Here is a 16,701-nt window from a genome sequence, read left to right on the forward strand (position 1 = left end):
GTCGTCTTCAGTCCTGAGACTGGTTTGGTGCAGCTCTCCATGCTACCCTATCATGTGCAAGCTCCTTCATCTCCCAGTAGCTACTGGAACCTACATCCTTCTGAATCTGCCTAGTGTATTCATCTCTTGGTCTCCCTCTACGATTTTTACCCTCCACGCTGCCCTCCAATACTGAACAGGTGATCCCTTGATGCCTCAGAACATCTCCTACCAACCGGTTCCTTCTTGAAGTTAAGTTGTGCCACAAACTTCTCTTCTCCCCAATCCTATTCAAGTTTTCCATAGGTATTCCGTTAGTGCAAATATTTACTCCTCATTTCGCCTATGTCATTGAAGTTTTATTAGCATTTGTATTGAGGGTTAGATAGAACAGCAATCAGTCGTGGAATTAAGTTGCTTTAATATGACGTTTATAGTGACAACGCAGATCAGATTTCGACCTGTGGTTGAACTGTGTAAGGATTCACTTGAGCACGAACAACTGCTACAGTTCCGCACTGCACTGATAACGACCTGAGACAGGTCGAAATCTGACGTGCGTTGAGCTTATAAATGTCATATTAAAGCAACTTAATTCCACGACTGATTGCTGCTCTATCTAACTCAATATAGCCACAGTCGTTGCGTGCACCCACCCCATGGAGGGCAACCTGATTTGTATTCATTTCAATTAGATGACTTTTGAAAGCAAAATCAAGAATCGAATACCGTAGTTCGTCAATCTCATTAGCATATAGCACAATCTCGCCTGGGAATTTCAGGTTGTTAAATAAATTGTAAAAACGCGTAATTAATAAAAAGGTATATTTTTATTTATTGACATACAAGTACAAAAAAACAGCACTAAGGACATTATGCACGAATGATACTATGTAATGAAAATGTACATATCATGCAGAGATGTGGAGGTGGAGGTGCAAGACGTTAGTGATGATCGTGTTTCAGCCGTGAACCCAGAAGTGGGTGACTGACATGTTGATGGTGGCAATGAAAGTGAGATGTCGATGTGAACGGATTCGTTTAGTGGCCATAGCCACCGTATCCATAGCCACCGTATCCTCCGTAGCCGCCACCGTACCCGCCGCCGTATCCACCGAGGCCGAAACCGCCACCGTAGCTGCCGAGGCCGATCGGGTGAGCGTCGATGGCCTTCACCACTACTGGCACAGGTTTGGGGATGGGGACTGGATGGGGCACGGGCACGGGGACAGGTTTGTGCACGGGCACGGGAATGGGCTTGTGCACGGGCACGGGGTACGGCCTGGAAACGGGCACTGGAACAGGGTGGGGGACGGGCACTGGCACGGGCCTCTCCACTGGGACAGGGTAGGGGCGTTCCACAGGCACTGGAACGGGGCTAGGGACGGACACGGGGTAGGGGCGCTCCACCCTCACGGGCACTGGAACAGGGTGCGGCACTGGAACATTTCTGGTGACCGGAACGGGAACAGGGTGCGGCACGGGCACGGGGATTTGCTTGGTGACAGTAATCGACTTGTGGATACTCTGTCCGATGCCGTACCCTCCGTATCCACCGTACCCTCCGAGACCGAGCCCGTACCCACCACTGAGGCCGTATCCGCCACTTAGGCCGTATCCTCCACCCAGACCGTACCCTCCGTATCCACCGTATCCGCCCAAGCCTCCGTATCCTCCGGAGAGGCCTAGGCCGTAGCCGTATCCCTCGCCGAAGATGCCGCGCTTCTCCTGTTTCTTGGTGGACTCTGCTGAGGCGGTGGTGGCGTCGGCTGTGGCGTCGGCAGAGGGGGCGGCGGCGTCGTGCAGCGTCTCGACGCTCTCAGTCTGGTGCTGGGCGTCCTCTGCGTGAGCCAGGACCGCCAGCGCCAGCAGGGCGTACGCCACGACCTAGAGATGGAACATAAATTAGAGTCAGAAGGGATTCAACCTCCCTTATCAAAGCATCCCATATTAAATATCACTCTCATTACATTCGGCTGTGGACTAGAGTCCAAAGAGGACATGTTACAAAACAACAGCACTCCAGAGTATGGAGGCTACTGAGGACAGCCAACTTACATCCCAAAAGTATCTTTGGAAAACAGATATGCTCCAATAACTTATTGCAAAGACAAATGGTTCAAATAGCTCTGAGCACTAAGGGACTAAACGTCTAAGGTCATCAGTCCCCTAGAACATAGAACTAATTAAACCTAACTAACCTAAGGCCATCACACACATCCATGCCCGAGGGAAGATTCGAACCTGTAGACTGTAGCGTCTAGAACCTCTCGGCCACCCCAGCCGGCTGCAAAGACAAATCTGAACTTTGTGGGCAGACAAAAATAACACACTGAGAATGATGGTATTGATCTTGGTTTATTAACCAGCTGTTTACTGTTGAGCCATATAACACAATGCTTTCCTCACCTGCCTAGAGGACACTTGCCTTCATTAAGTCTGCTCGATGGTTCCCCCGAGTTAAGGAATGTCACTCCATCGCACACTAGGATGCAGAAATCTAATAGCGATCTAAGAATGTAGGAAAATCAGTTTCTCCCCCTACATGACAAAATCCAGCAAGCTTCTATAAGCCAAATGAAATCTTCTGGAGAATCAGCATGAGCCTGTTAGTGTAAGAAAGTTGATGGCAGGGGTGGTGGGGAAGGGGAGAGGAGGGGAGTGGGAAAGTATACACTCAGCCAGGCAATGGACAGGGCCTTGTGACATACATACGTATATAGGGCATTAGGGACATAAGAGCAGTTATCTTTATTGGTGACTGAGAAAGTGTACTGCATCAGAATTTACTTCATTTGCATACTAATAATTATAGGTAATACGAATAGTATGTTTTTAGGTTGGTTAGTACCTCCAAGTACATGTGACAAGAGCAAGACATTGATTCTTATTTCGACCTGGACAGCAAGTCAGGTGCTGAAGTGTGGATGTGTGAACGCAAAACGGTCAGTCTACCTTGTCAAGCGTAGTTCTCTTGGTGGGGTAGGTATGATGATACCAAAAACATCAGGTAATAAATTATGTGAGTAGTCTGCAGGAAGACTGCTAACTCAGAGAACAATATCTGCACTTGTACCTGCTGACACCCCATCTATGTAGATATACAACGTGATTCTGTAATGATATTAGAAACTTTGAGGGATTATATGAATGGTGACTGTATCAAAAAAGCTCTAGTTAACATGGGATCTGACATACACGCCTTAAGAGCTATTAGTACTTGACCATTAGAAGAGACATATTTCACAGTAGTGAAAATGAACAACTGCTCATAGCTCATAAGGTATGCACTTCAGAGCCCATGTTTACTGGAAACCAAAGAGCTAGCAGTGGAAGAGATTTGTTTCACAGTATCGGAGATGAAGAGGTGCTCCTAGCTGCTAAGGTATGCATTCTACAGCCTGTATTTACTGTACAATTTTTGATACCTTTATCCTTCTCCATCGTCCCTGAAAGTTTCTAACATCATTACTTAATCACTTGTGTATCTCTCCCTCTTTACAAGAATTTATCCCGACTGGCGAGGTCTGCTGATATGGTTAACCAGATTTGGCATGTTAATTTTAAGGGGTGGCCGGATGACCTTCCTGTGGCAACCCCGTAACCCTCCAATGCACCCCAACAGTGTACGTGTAGGAAAATGGATATACCATGTGGGTAGGGCCTCCTGTGGGGTAGACCGTTCGCTCAACGCCACTTCGTCGACTTGCGTGTCGATGGGGATGAAATGATGATAAGGACACAACACAACACCCAGTTCGTGAGAAAATCTCCAACCCAGCCAGGAATCGAATCCAGCCCGTTAGGTTTCCCATTCCATCGCGCTGACCACTCAGCTACCAGGGGCAGACGTGCATTTAGTGTAATACATGGAATAGTGCGAACGTGTTGCAAATGTCTGCGAGTCATGTAACTGAGGCAGAACGTGGGGATCAGCCAGGTATTCACCTAGCGGGATGTGGAAAACCACCTAAAAACCACGTCCAGGCTGTCCGGCACACCTGCCATCGTCATTAGTCCGCCGGGCGGATTCGATCCGTGGCTGGCGCACCTACCCGAGTCCAGGAAGCAGTGGGTTAGCGCTCTCGGCTACCCTGGCGGGTAATTCTCTTAGGCAAACGAGACAGTAAAATACGTAAAGGAGAGATGCGCAGAGACGAGAGTACTAGATACAGAAGTATCTAAAGTTAGGACTCGATTGATAAAGTTATAGCGTAGCACCTCAATCGAGTGGAAATTGTTTTGCACCTCCTGCAGCAGTGTTACAGTATCGTACTTTGATATATCTAAATACACTTCTCCCCGATGCTTCGCCTTGCCCGTACAACAGTGGCAACACCTTTAGCTGCGATTGAGCTGCCGGTCACGTATCCGTTACGACCGGTTTTCCGACGCGCGGAGAATCGGCTACCGCTATCTCATCTCCGAGTTTGTGAATGATCAGCCTTCGCTATTAGCTTCTGACAGGGCACAGACAACTCAAATTTACGGCAAAGTCACGTTAATATCTTCTATTTTGCTCCGTAACTTGTGCGCAACGGATTACTTCCTTAATTAAATATACCTCACGGCTCTCATACTTTAAATAGCCTCAACGCTGTACAAGTCACCTTAATGGCTTCTATTTTGTTTAGTAACATGTTCCAATGGATTACTTGCTTAATTAAAAAATCTCACGGTTTTCATTTTTTAAATACCCTAAACCGTCTAGAACCGACTAACACATAAAATGTTGCCGCCAACTTGTTAGAGCTTTGCGGGTAGTTCCACTTTTGTTTTGGACTGCTATCTTTTCCTTAGTTCTCGTCTCTTTGCTAATTAATGTTCCATCTTATTGATTCATTTATATACTTTGATACATCACTGGAACCCTTCACATAGGTAGGTACTTTGGAGTGATTTGAAAAGCGTTTGGAGCTATTTTCTGAAAGCATTTGTTTGAAGACTAGCCTTATCTGGAAGCGAAACTTGGGCGATAATACAAGAGGAGATTGGATCACGGAATACCGCCAATCGTGGAATACAGTCTATAGTCGACCAGTTCCAAATACTCTCACTGTCGAACACAGGCTTTCATCCATGTGTAGTACATGACAATACTTTAAGCAACCATCTGATATACATCTACATATCGGAGATACTATTGCGATTCTGAGTACGAAGAAACATAAATGTTCCTTCCCATAAGAATCGTATTCAACCTCAAACGATATTTCTGTTCGTCATTGTACAAAGAAAATAGTTTCTTTCGGACAAGAGGAGAATAGATGCGAAAATTATGAAGTTACGAAGTAACTGACAGAGTAGTTTGTCGTAGAGAGGTGCATCAACCCAGAGTCTTCGAAGTGAAGACTAGAACGACAATATCAGTGCCTGGAAGCGATACAAGAAAAGAATGCTTTTGAACATGGGGTCTAAAACGCACACCTTAAGAGCTATGAGCACTTGTACGTCTTCGCTATTGTAAAACACATCTCTTTACTGAACAAGTGCCCACAGCTGTTACCGTATGCATTTTAGAGTCCATGTTTACCGAATACTTGTTTCTAGTTTTGGTCCATACCGCCACATACTGCTTGCCTATCCTACAATCTTAGTAGCAACACAGCACTGTCAGACGTAACCGGACGATTTTTCGCTCATAACGCTTCTGGACCGCGGTTCCTTACCTCAAATTGATACATTTACCATTCTCCATTATCCTTGAAAGTTTGTAACATCACGGAATCAATCTGTATATTTGAAAATTAGAACTGTAGATGTTGATTCCAGCTTTCGAGACGTCAGTTTCAAAGAAATCGCGACTTTTATAAAAGTTAAGTTCGTAAAAAATCTCAATTCTGGTTAGCCAACAATAGACAAACTTGCTGGCAACACGAGGAAAAAGAAATCGCGAGTTGAAGGTACAACGCTATTTGATGCCGTTGTCATCTGACAAGGCGACATTTCACGACAAAATGGTGGCTCTAGATACGCCTGCTACGTATAGGCCTACATCACATCTTCTGGCTGTCTTCAAATTGATATACTGGAATTATATCTCTGTCAGTGTAGTGAGGCAGAAAGCGATCATACTTCCCCCCTCCCCCCAATCAACTGGATATTTTCTTGGATCATTTTTTAGTCACTGCTGCTCCTTTTAAAGATGTTTCAGCGTTCCTCGGTCGTTTTTACTATAAGGGAAACCCTACACACAAAAGTGTTATCACGGCATATTCTTTACCCCGGAACAGTCTTTACGCTGTCGGAACACACAGTAAAATTTCAGCCTGGCGAAGAACATATACCGTAAACTTCAGTTTTTAAAGTTGAATATGAGAAGTTGAGGGAATTCCGATTGCATTATGCGTGTACGTTGGGGACAGCAGTATTTTAAATTTTAACATTTCTGTATCGCTGTGTAGTTGATACAACATGAGAATAGACGTATGTTCCCTACGTAACTCGTCGACAAAGCTCACTATTAACTATACATGAAAAGCACAATACATGTTTTAGACTAATCTATTTTTAACCGCTTTTCGTTTCAGTAAGACCATCAACAGAGGCTAACTGACTGTTGTCGTCAAAGGATGTATAATATTCGTGATCAATATTGAAAACGTATGTCCCATATTATGAATGAGTTGCGAACACGAAGTCAGTGTCATCTCTGACAGTGTAGTGGTTATGAAATTAAAAAGTTAAACAGTAAATAAATGGAAAGGGAACAAACCACTCGATCCCAACCTTGCAAACCGAAATTGGTTGAACAAAATAAATTACTACTGCGTAAGATACGCAGTATTGTTCTTTTCACTTATACGTAATTATGAAGTTGTTCTATCAAGAAGCGACGGAAGAATCAGTTAACATGAATCACAGACGTTAGCTCTTGACAGGAGATAGTAGTGGCTGTTACGCAACTGCAGGTTGAAATTTCATTGACAAAAGCATCAGCTACGGCATCCAAAGATAACGCAATGTGCAAATGATACCAAGTTCCAACGAATTTACTCGTAAACAAGAAAGGCAGAATGTGTCACCGACATTGCTAGTAGCCTATTGGAATCAGCAACAACCATCAAAATCTATCCCATACCGGTCCCGACTGATTTATGAAGGAAAGATGGCTTGGATCGAAAGGCAGATGTCAGAAGGAGATTCATTATTAAGCACCCTACAGAAATAGAACTTGTCTATGAATGGGCTCTCTTACATAATGCTCACTCGGCTAATCCTTGGTAATTTGCATGAACGAAGAACGTAGAGAAGATCCAAAGAAGAAATAACACGTGCGTCATGGGTTTGTTTACGGCGAGAGCGTCGTTGGAATGCTGAAACGATATGCAGTTACTCTGGCCGAGAACAAAGGTGTTGTACGTCACAACACGGCTTCGTAGCTCAGTCTTAAAATATCGAGTCCGCTCTTCTAACAGGATCCCATTTACACGCCACGTAATGATCATGACTGTGAAATAAGATAAACTCATGCTAAATGCAACGCATACCAACAGTCGTTCTATCTATCCATACTCTGCGGGGATGCTACGAATGGTGGATGAAGATTAAGGTATAATTTACAGCCTCCGTCTCTTATTTCACGTCAACAATTCACAAGTGAAAATGATAACACAACAATGCACATCGTTCTGCAAACGTTACAAACGATAGCAACACAGCAAGGGACATCGTTCTAGAAACGAGTCTTATTCATATTGTTTTGGTTTATCATTTCGAAAATATTTCGTGTTATGTTACTGCGTATATGTACTGTGGCGAGAAAGAAATCTATTACGTAACATGTATTAAAATTGCCAACTTGTGGAGATCAAATGTAGAAAGCTAACTGAAACATACAACTGTTTCAAAAAATCTGATCGGGTATGAAAAATTCTGCATTTGTGAACCACGGACGTTGCTTTGACCACACAGCTCTAAATTCTCTGATTGTTAAACACAGGCATTCGCCGATGTCTAACATTCGACGATATTTTAAGTGCATCTTTCAATCGGAAGATTATCGTGACCAAGAATGTGAAGAAACATAAAGTAATGTTTATTTACAAATGAACCTTATTCACTTAGCGGTATTTGTGTTCGTCAACATAGAGGGGAAATAACTTCTAACTCACTGCTGAAGGAAGAGATTTAAACAGCTACGCCCACATGGATAACCCAAGTTCATGATGTCACATTTAATACAGGATCAATAGCTTTATACCAGTTCTGAAACTGGGACTCACCGCCATGTAGTATGCAACAGCGAAGATGACACAGTACATCGTGAATATTGATTCACTTGACCGCGTCTTTCAAACAGAGAACTTTCATTTCATCAATAACACGAACGTTGAGTGTATCACAGCTCACTGCTCGCATGCTGTCGTTCGTTTATCCCATAACTGACTGGAGAAATAACAAAACAATTTTGTGCCCAGAGTAACGTCTGCTGTGAAAAGTGCCACAGAGATTATGTGCGCAGAGCTTGATATCCACCAGAGATATCGTATCAGAAGATAGCGATAATCTCCAACTCTGACAACATTTCTCGGCATTTACTGTTTTAGAGTTTCGCAATTCGGTTCGGTATTAAAACCGGGTACGTTACAGATCTGACGAATGATATCTCATTACAAATGGATCTTATCGAAAGCGAGGTGTTCCGTTCACGGAATGTAGGCCTATAATGTTTCGGTATCTGAGAAATAGCGAATAGCCTTTCGCAAACAGCGATTTATCTAAAGCGCTAAACGCACATAAGTGTTGTCGTTGAAAGACTTGGGAAGTTGTTGAACAAGCCATTAGTCTGTTCACATTGTTTTCTTGTCGCCGTCACTTCAAAGGCCGCGTAAGAAATGAAGGATTTTGCTACTGTATTTTCTGTGCTCCATATCTACCTCTGCATGCACAATGTACCTCTGCATGCACAATGTAAACACCTGTGAAGTGGATGGCAGAGGGTACTTCCCATTGTACGAAATATTTGGACTTTATCCGTGTGGTGAATGGAAAGAAAGTTTAAACGCCTCTGTGCCCGGTCTAATAGAGTACGTTATCTTTACGATGCCTACGGTGAAGCCGACCTCGGGGAAGATCATTTTGGATTCCGTACAACTATTGGAACACGTGAGGCAATACTGACCTTACGACTTATCTTAGAAGAAAGATTAACGAAAGGCAAACCTACGTTTCTAGCATTTGTAGACTTAGAGAAAGCTTTTGACAATGTTGACTGGAATACTCTCTTTCGAATTCTAAAGGTGGCAGGGGTAAAATACAGGGAGCGAAAGGCTATTTACAATTTGCACAGAAACCAGATGGCACTTAAAATAGTCGAGGGCATGAAAGGGAAGCAGTGGTTGGGAAGGGAGTGAGACAGGGTTGTAGCCTGTCCCCGATGTTATTCAATCTGTATATTGAGCAAGCAGTAAAGGGAACAAAAGAAAAATTCGGTGTAGGTATTAAAATCCATGGAGAAGAAATAAAAACTTTGAGGTTCGCCGATATTGTAATTCTTTCAGAGACAGCAAAGCACTTGGAAGAGCAGTTGAACGGAATGGACAGTGTCTAGAAAGGAGGTTATAAGATGAACATCAACAAAAGCAAAACAAGGATAATGGAATGTAGTCGAATTAAGACGGCTAATGCTCAGGGAATTAGATTAGGAAATGAGACACTTAAAATAGTAAAGGAGTTTTGCTATTTGGGGAGCAAAATAACTGATGATGGTCGAAGTAGAGAAGATATAAAATGTAAACTGGCAATGGCAAGGAAAGCGTTGCTGAAGAAGAGAAATTTATTAACATCGAGTATAAATTTAAGTTTCAGGAAGCCGTTTCTGAAAGTATTTGTATGGAGTGCAGCCATGTATGGAAGTGGAACATGGATGATAAATAGTTTGGACAAGAAGAAAATGGAAGCTTTCGAAATGTGGTGCTACAGGAGAATGCTGAAGATTAGATGGGTAGATCACATAACTAATGATAAAGTATTGAATAGAATTGGGGAGAAGACGAGTTTGTGGCATGACTTGACAAAAAGAAGGGACCGGTTAGTAGGACATGTTCTTTGGCATCAAGGGATGACAAATTTAGCATTGGAGGGCAGCGTGGAGGGTAAAAATCGTAGAGGGAGACCAAGAGATGAATACACTAAGCAGATTCAGAAGGATGTAGGCTGCAGTAGGTACTGGGAGATGAAGAAGCTTGCACATAATAGGGTAGCATGGAGAGATGCACCAAACCAGTCTCAGGACTGAAGGCCACAACAACAACAACACCAACTTCAACAACGGTGAACAACACGTACGGGGATACAGAACATTTCTACACTGTCCAGTCATGTAAACCTGACACACCTGTCAAAATCCTGGAATCCCGATAGCTGAGAGACGCGCAGGAAGAGACTCAACGAATCCTGGAAGGTGCCAACAGAGATGTTGGTTCAAATGGCTCTAAGCACTATGGGACTTAACATCTGAGGTCATCAGTCACCCTAGACTTAGAACTACTTAGACCTAACTAACCTAAGGATACCACACACATCCATGCCCGAGGCGGGCTTCTAACCTGCGACCGTAGTAGCAGCGCGGTTTCGGGCGAAGCACCTAGAACCCGTCGACCACAGCGGCCGGCTTAGAGATGTGAAACCACGCCGATTCCTGTGTATTGGGCAACTGTGTTAGCCGGCCGGTCTGACCTAGCGGTTCTAGGCGCTACAGTCTGGAACCGCGAGATCGCTACGGTCGCAGGTTGGAATCCTGCCTCGGGCATGGATGTGTGTCATGTCCTTTGGTTAGTTAGGTTTAAGTAGTTCTAAGTTCTAGGGGACTGATGACCTCAGAAGTTAAGTCCCATATTGCTCAGAGCCATTAGAACCCACAGATTCTCGATTGGGTTAAATCTGGGGAGGATGGCAAACTCATCCTGGTCCTCTTTGAACAACGCACGTACACTGCGAGCTGTGTGAGCTTTGTTCTGCTGGTAGATGGCATAGTGCCGAAGAAAAACAAACTGCGTGTTGATGTGGACACAGTCCCCAAGGATAGATCCACACTTACGTTTATCCACTGTGCCTCCAAGAACGAGAAGATCACCCATGGAATGGCACGAAAACATTCCTTAGACTACTTCGCCCTTTCCGACGATTGTTTCAGGGTACTTGCTGTAGACGATGCACGCCGATGGAGCATGAAAAGTGATTCATCTGCGAAGGCCACTGAGTGACCGCACAGTTGCTGTACTGGCGTGCAAATACTAAACTTCGTCAGCGGTATGCAGACCCCAAGCTCCATCGCAGCGCATCCAATGACGCCATTGGCTGTCGGTCGGTTCCGATAAGCCCGTAATGGCTCGTTGGTTTCATTTCCAAGCGTTTTATACCGATTTGGAGATAGGCGCAGATATAGACGTCGACGTATTTTGCACTGGACTCAGTTGGGTCTGAGCACTATGGGACTTAACATCTGTGGTCATCTGTCCCCTAGAAGTTAGAACTACTTAAACCTAACTACCCTAAGGACATCACACACAACCATGCCCTAGGCTTCGAACCTACGACCGTAGCGGTCACGTGATTCCAGACAAGCGCCTAGAACCGCACGGCCACAACGGTCGGCTTGGACTTAGTTTCAAGGCTAGTTTGGTCACAATGTTTCAGTACGTAAACCCTTCTTCTTCACGTGAATAACTTTCATGCAGCCTGTCCCTATAACCCGACTGCCCTCCCTTTCAATCTTTCGCAATGTTAACATAGATACGTCACTGTACAACCACATCAATAAGCTGGCTTCGCTACAGAAGTGTTGCTAAAATGTGAAAATCATCTCCATCTACACACACTTCGAAAGCCGTTGTACGGTGCATGGCACAGGGGTACCACGTACCACTACCAGTTACTTCCTTTTCTGTTCCAATAGCAAGCAGACCGAGGGAAAAACGGCTGTCTAAAAGCCTCAATACAAACCCTAATTTCTCGCACCTTATTTTCGTGGTCTTTACGTGAAACATACGTTACGCCAGTAGGACCGTTCTGCAGCTGGCTCAAATGCCGGTTCCCTAATTTTCTGCAATAGTGCCTCGTGAAAACAACGCCGTGTTTCCTCTAGAGAACCCCGTTTGAGTAAACGAAGCATCTGCGTAATGCATGCGTGCTGATTAAACCTACTGATAACACATCTAGCTGCCCGCCTCTGAATTGTTTCCGTATCGTCCTTTAATCCGACCTGGTGGGAATCCCAAACACTCGGACAGTACTGAAAAATGGGTCGCAATTGCGTTATATAAGCTGTCTCTTTCACAGAGGAGCAACACGTTCCCAAAATTTTCCCAGTGAAACGAATCGAGCATTCGTCTGTTCTACAACGAACCTGATGCGCTCATTCCATTTCATATCGCTTTGTAATGTAACTCCTACAAATTTAATCGATGTGACTATATCAAATCTAAAAGTCCAACGTTCAATTGTGGCTCTTCCGTGGATTTATTTTCTGTCACTTATTGATTTCTTTAGAGGGCGCTGATAACTTCGCCGTTGAGCACCCTAGCCACCCCCCACCCCCCCTCCCTCAAAAAAGAAAATAAAGCAATACTTTCACCTCTGTGAGTCTTTTTTACACAGTAAATCCACGAAATTGATCAAGTTTCGGGGCGCACGTTAAACTGTAGTTGCTCCTATATATGGGGGAACTATCTAAGCTGTTTTAATTCTTGAATAAATAAGGAGATAAAAAAGAAACTAGGGCCATGGATAACAAAGGCACTGTAGCTCTAATAACAGTATTTATCCCTTTATGTACGAATATATCAGCAAGGCTTAATAAAACTCAAGATAAAATGCGACTTAAGAAAAGCAAGCCACGTTCGCGGAATTCCTCGAACTAGAAAAAGCGTTCTATAATATAATTGGCGAAATATGTTCGAAATTTTTTTCTCAGAAAAATAGGTGTACACTACAGGCTGCGTTGAGTGGACGAGGCAGCCTAATGAGCACGCACTAAGGACTATGAGTAAACCACAGAAAGACGATACTAGCGAGATTAGCGAAAAAACACTGAAATTGAGGACCACAAAGCAGACGAAATTAAGGAGTTCTGATACCTGATAACACACAATGGATGACCAAGGAGGGTATTAAAAGAAGACTAGCACAGGAAAAGATAGTCTTCCTGTCCAAAAGAAGTGTACCGGTATCAGACATTGGTCTTAATTTAAGGATATATACGTCAGGAGCACAGCGTCCTTTGAAGTGAATCGAGGACTGTGGTTGGAACCAGAGAAGAAGTAAATCGAAACGTCTGAGTTGTGCTACAGAAGGACTGATAAGGAATGTCTCCATGAGACATTGATTGCATTATTCATTCGGCAGGTAATGCTAGAATTTTGACATGAGGTATGTACGACCGATGATTGTTTGAAATTAAATGAAATTTACTCAGTCTCTTAAATTTCAAATAATGAAACAGTGAGCAATGAAAATATTCATTAGCTGTGACATTACGAACCAGTGAGTGAAATATTTTTTTGTTAATAATGACACTTCGCTACACTTCCAGCTAATAAATGAAGTCCATCATTAAATTTTGGTTGGTTTCCCAAAATAGCATAATTCGAAAGCTGAAATGTTTGTTTTAAACAAGACTCGATCTGTTTGCTCTTTCATCCATCCCCTAAACCGAGACTGTGTTCCCTCTGTAGGACCTCGCAGTCGACGTCACGTTAAACCTCAATGTTACTTCCTTCTTTTTATTACGCCTCTAGGTACAAAGTAAATTAATAGTAATAGTCGTATAAAATTGCTTCAGTTGGGAGTTCCAGATAATACGATTTCTAGTCGGAAATTAAGTTTTCCTAAAAGGGAAACCTGCGATGTTTTCTCAGGCACGACTTACCTTGATCCCCATGCTTTCTGGCTTGACACGAAGTGTTCGGAAGCGTTGGAGAACTGGAGGTGCCGTTCCAGACAGCTCCAGGCCGTATATATACTGCGACCACCCCGCGGTAGTTATAATTACCCCCTCCATCACTACCACCGAGGCAGACACACACGACCAGCGACTCGCGACAGACGTCTAGGGGCGGGCAGGTTTCGTGTGACCGGACGGAAGAGAGAGAGAGAGAGAGAGAGAGAGAGAGAGAGAGAGAGAGGGAGAGAGGGTTTGCTCAGCGCAGGGAAACAGGACAGAGGATCACTCTAACCGGTGGGCACCTTGCGCCACCCCCCTCCCGGCACGCCCGTGTTAAGCAGCTACGGTGTACTGTGACCACCTTTCATGTCGAGGTGTCCGCGAAACCGGCGCGAAGAAAGTTACCGGGCGCACCGCTTTGCTGAAACTGGTTCGGCCCGCGGGGCGTGTCGCCTACACCGGAAGACCGCGCGTCTGCAGCCGGGCGTCCGCTCCAGGAAGCGGCCGACGTCGGCTCGGTCCATATCGCATTTCGGCCGGGAGTCGACAGAAACGAACGGCTCTCCTCTGGCGACGATCGACTTCCAAATACACTTTCCATCACCGTGAAACAAAACGCATTTACCTGATAGTTATAATTAACCCTTTATTTGGCAGTGTTGTTCTCAAGCAACATCAAATGTGCGTTAGCCTTATTGGACGACAAACACTTTCCAGTGCCTTTTACTGGCATTGTTGCCTCCAGGCAACGTTCCTTTACACTCTACGAATGCCAGTTGTTGTAATAATTCAAGGTTTTCCACACGATATGGCAGTTTGTGCAGTGGTGTTACAGAGATCTCCTCGTGTTACCAACAGGGGTGCCTTATTTTGGTTCTGAAAAAGTGGATTTCAATAAATTGGCAGTAATCTTACCATATTTTCTTCAAGAAATACCCAGAGGTGAGTTTACAGCGGAAATATTTCAATCTAATACTGTTTTGAATTACGTAAATAGTCTAAAACTTTAAGGTTGCCTGTAGGCAACATTGCCCATAGTTGGGACATGTACCATTAGTATATTACATATGCTTACGGCGGATATTGAAAACAATAAATTCGTGACACTTGCAAGCTCATTTTGTGGTGTCCAACCACTCTCAACAGCAATGAAAGAAAAAAAAAAAAAAAAAAAGAATTGATGTGCCCTGTCCCAGTATTGTACGTCAGTACAACAAGCATATTGGAGGAGTTGATGTTGCTGGTATGCTGATAGAGCTCTACAGAGTAACAATGAATACTAGGTGTTGGTACATGAGATCGTTTGGATTTATGATAGATCTGAGTGTTGTAAATGCGTGGCTGGTATTTCGAAGAGAATCTCTGGACAAGAAGACCTCACTGAAGTCATTGAGGGCAGATATTGCCAATGGTTTGATGTTTCCAGGGAGAAGGAAAGTAGGAAGGCCCTCAATAGAGATAGCATCACCACAAAAAAGAGGAGGAAGCCAACATCTCCGACTGTTACACAAGATGTCCGATTTGATAATATGGAGCATTGGCCGGTATACGGTCTCAAAGGTCGTTGTCGTTATTGTCCATCTGGATTTTCTACAGTCATGTGTTCCAAATGGAATCTAGTATTGTGCTTCGTTCCAAAGAGGAACTGTTTCCAAAAATTCCATTGCAAGAAGAACTAGAAGGGAAAATGAAACAGTTCTATTACACAACAGAAATGCATAAATGTGTTTATACATTAAATTATTCACGTACAGGAAACCTTTTGCTTGAGGTTATTGGCAAACACCTTTTTTCTATAATATGTATAAATGTGGTCTACTGCTGGCAATGTTGCTTGTTAAGCAACATTTCATAATTTTCATAATTTTTGTTAAAAATTTCTAAAACTGTCTGAATTGTGTTTCTTTAAGCATAAAAAGGCTATATAAGCACTCAAAAAACATTTTTGTTTTTATTTTCACCACTTGCCAAATAAAGGGTAAAGAACAGCTACTCATAGAGGTCCAGTGTGTGCCGATAACAATCACATGACAGCGAAACTTGGTAGATATTCGAATGTGTTATTGCGGAACCGATTGACGCTGGAAAAAAATTAGTTCCACTTAGGGCACCAGGTGAAAAAACGGTTCTGTGAATGCAAGAAAGACGTATGTTTCCACATGTAATGGGTTAGGAGCGCAACGTGGGCAGAAAAGTTCAAACAAGTGAAAATAGGTAATGTCGATTTTTTTGTTACCCACTGCTTACGAGGGTAAGTCAATTATTATCCGCAAAGTAGTTACAAAAATTTATTGTAATCAAATAGGAAAGTAGCACTGAAAGACCTGAGTCGAAACAAGGCCTCGGGAGTAGACAACATTCCATTAGAACTACTGACAGCCTTGGGAGAGCCAGTCCTGACAAAACTCTAACACCGGCGAGCAAGACATATGAGACAGGCGAAATACCCTCAGACTTCAAGAAGAATATAGTAATTCCAATTCCAAAGAAAGAAGGTGTTGACAGATGTGAAAATTACCGAACTATCAGTTTAATAAGTCAGGGCTGCAAAATACTAGCGCGAATCCTTTACAAACCAATGGGAAAACTAGTACAAGCCGACCTCCGGGAAGATCAGTTTGGATTCCGTAGAAATATTGGAACACGTGAGTCAATACTGACCCTACGACTTATCTTAGAAGAGAGATTAAGGAATGGCAAACCTACGTTTCTAGCATTTGTAGACTTAGAGAAAGCTTTTGATAACGTTGACTGGAATTCTTTCAAATACTGAAGGTGGCAGGGGTAAAATACAGGGAGCGAAAGGCTATTTACAATTTGTACAGAAACCAGATGGC

The 16,701-nt window shown here is 43.6% G+C and overlaps 1 protein-coding gene across 1 annotated transcript; it reads right to left on the reverse strand.

Annotated features, from left to right (window-relative positions):
- Positions 1–787: 787 nt before the first annotated feature.
- On the reverse strand, positions 788–14,020 carry LOC126291721 (chorion protein S38-like). Its single transcript, XM_049985377.1, has 2 exons — positions 13,850–14,020; positions 788–1,866 (listed from the first exon to the last, which is right to left on the reverse strand). Exons 1-2 carry the CDS (start codon positions 13,979–13,981, stop codon positions 1,021–1,023), a joined length of 978 nt encoding a protein of 325 aa, XP_049841334.1. The 5' UTR covers positions 13,982–14,020; the 3' UTR covers positions 788–1,020.
- Between the last annotated feature and the right edge of the window lie 2,681 nt (positions 14,021–16,701).

This window comes from Schistocerca gregaria, chromosome 9 (assembly GCF_023897955.1).
Source record: "Schistocerca gregaria isolate iqSchGreg1 chromosome 9, iqSchGreg1.2, whole genome shotgun sequence".
Lineage (NCBI taxonomy): Eukaryota > Metazoa > Arthropoda > Insecta > Orthoptera > Acrididae > Schistocerca > Schistocerca gregaria.

Bases quoted from the DNA above. Each gene is read 5' to 3' on its own strand.
- LOC126291721 (XM_049985377.1), bottom strand. From the start codon at position 13,981: ATGGAGGGGGTAATTATAACTACCGCGGGGTGGTCGCAGTATATATAC. The intron at 1,867-13,849 runs GTAAGTCGTGCC...TTCCATCTCTAG, and splicing joins CAGAAAGCATGGGGATCAAG to GTCGTGGCGTACGCCCTGCT.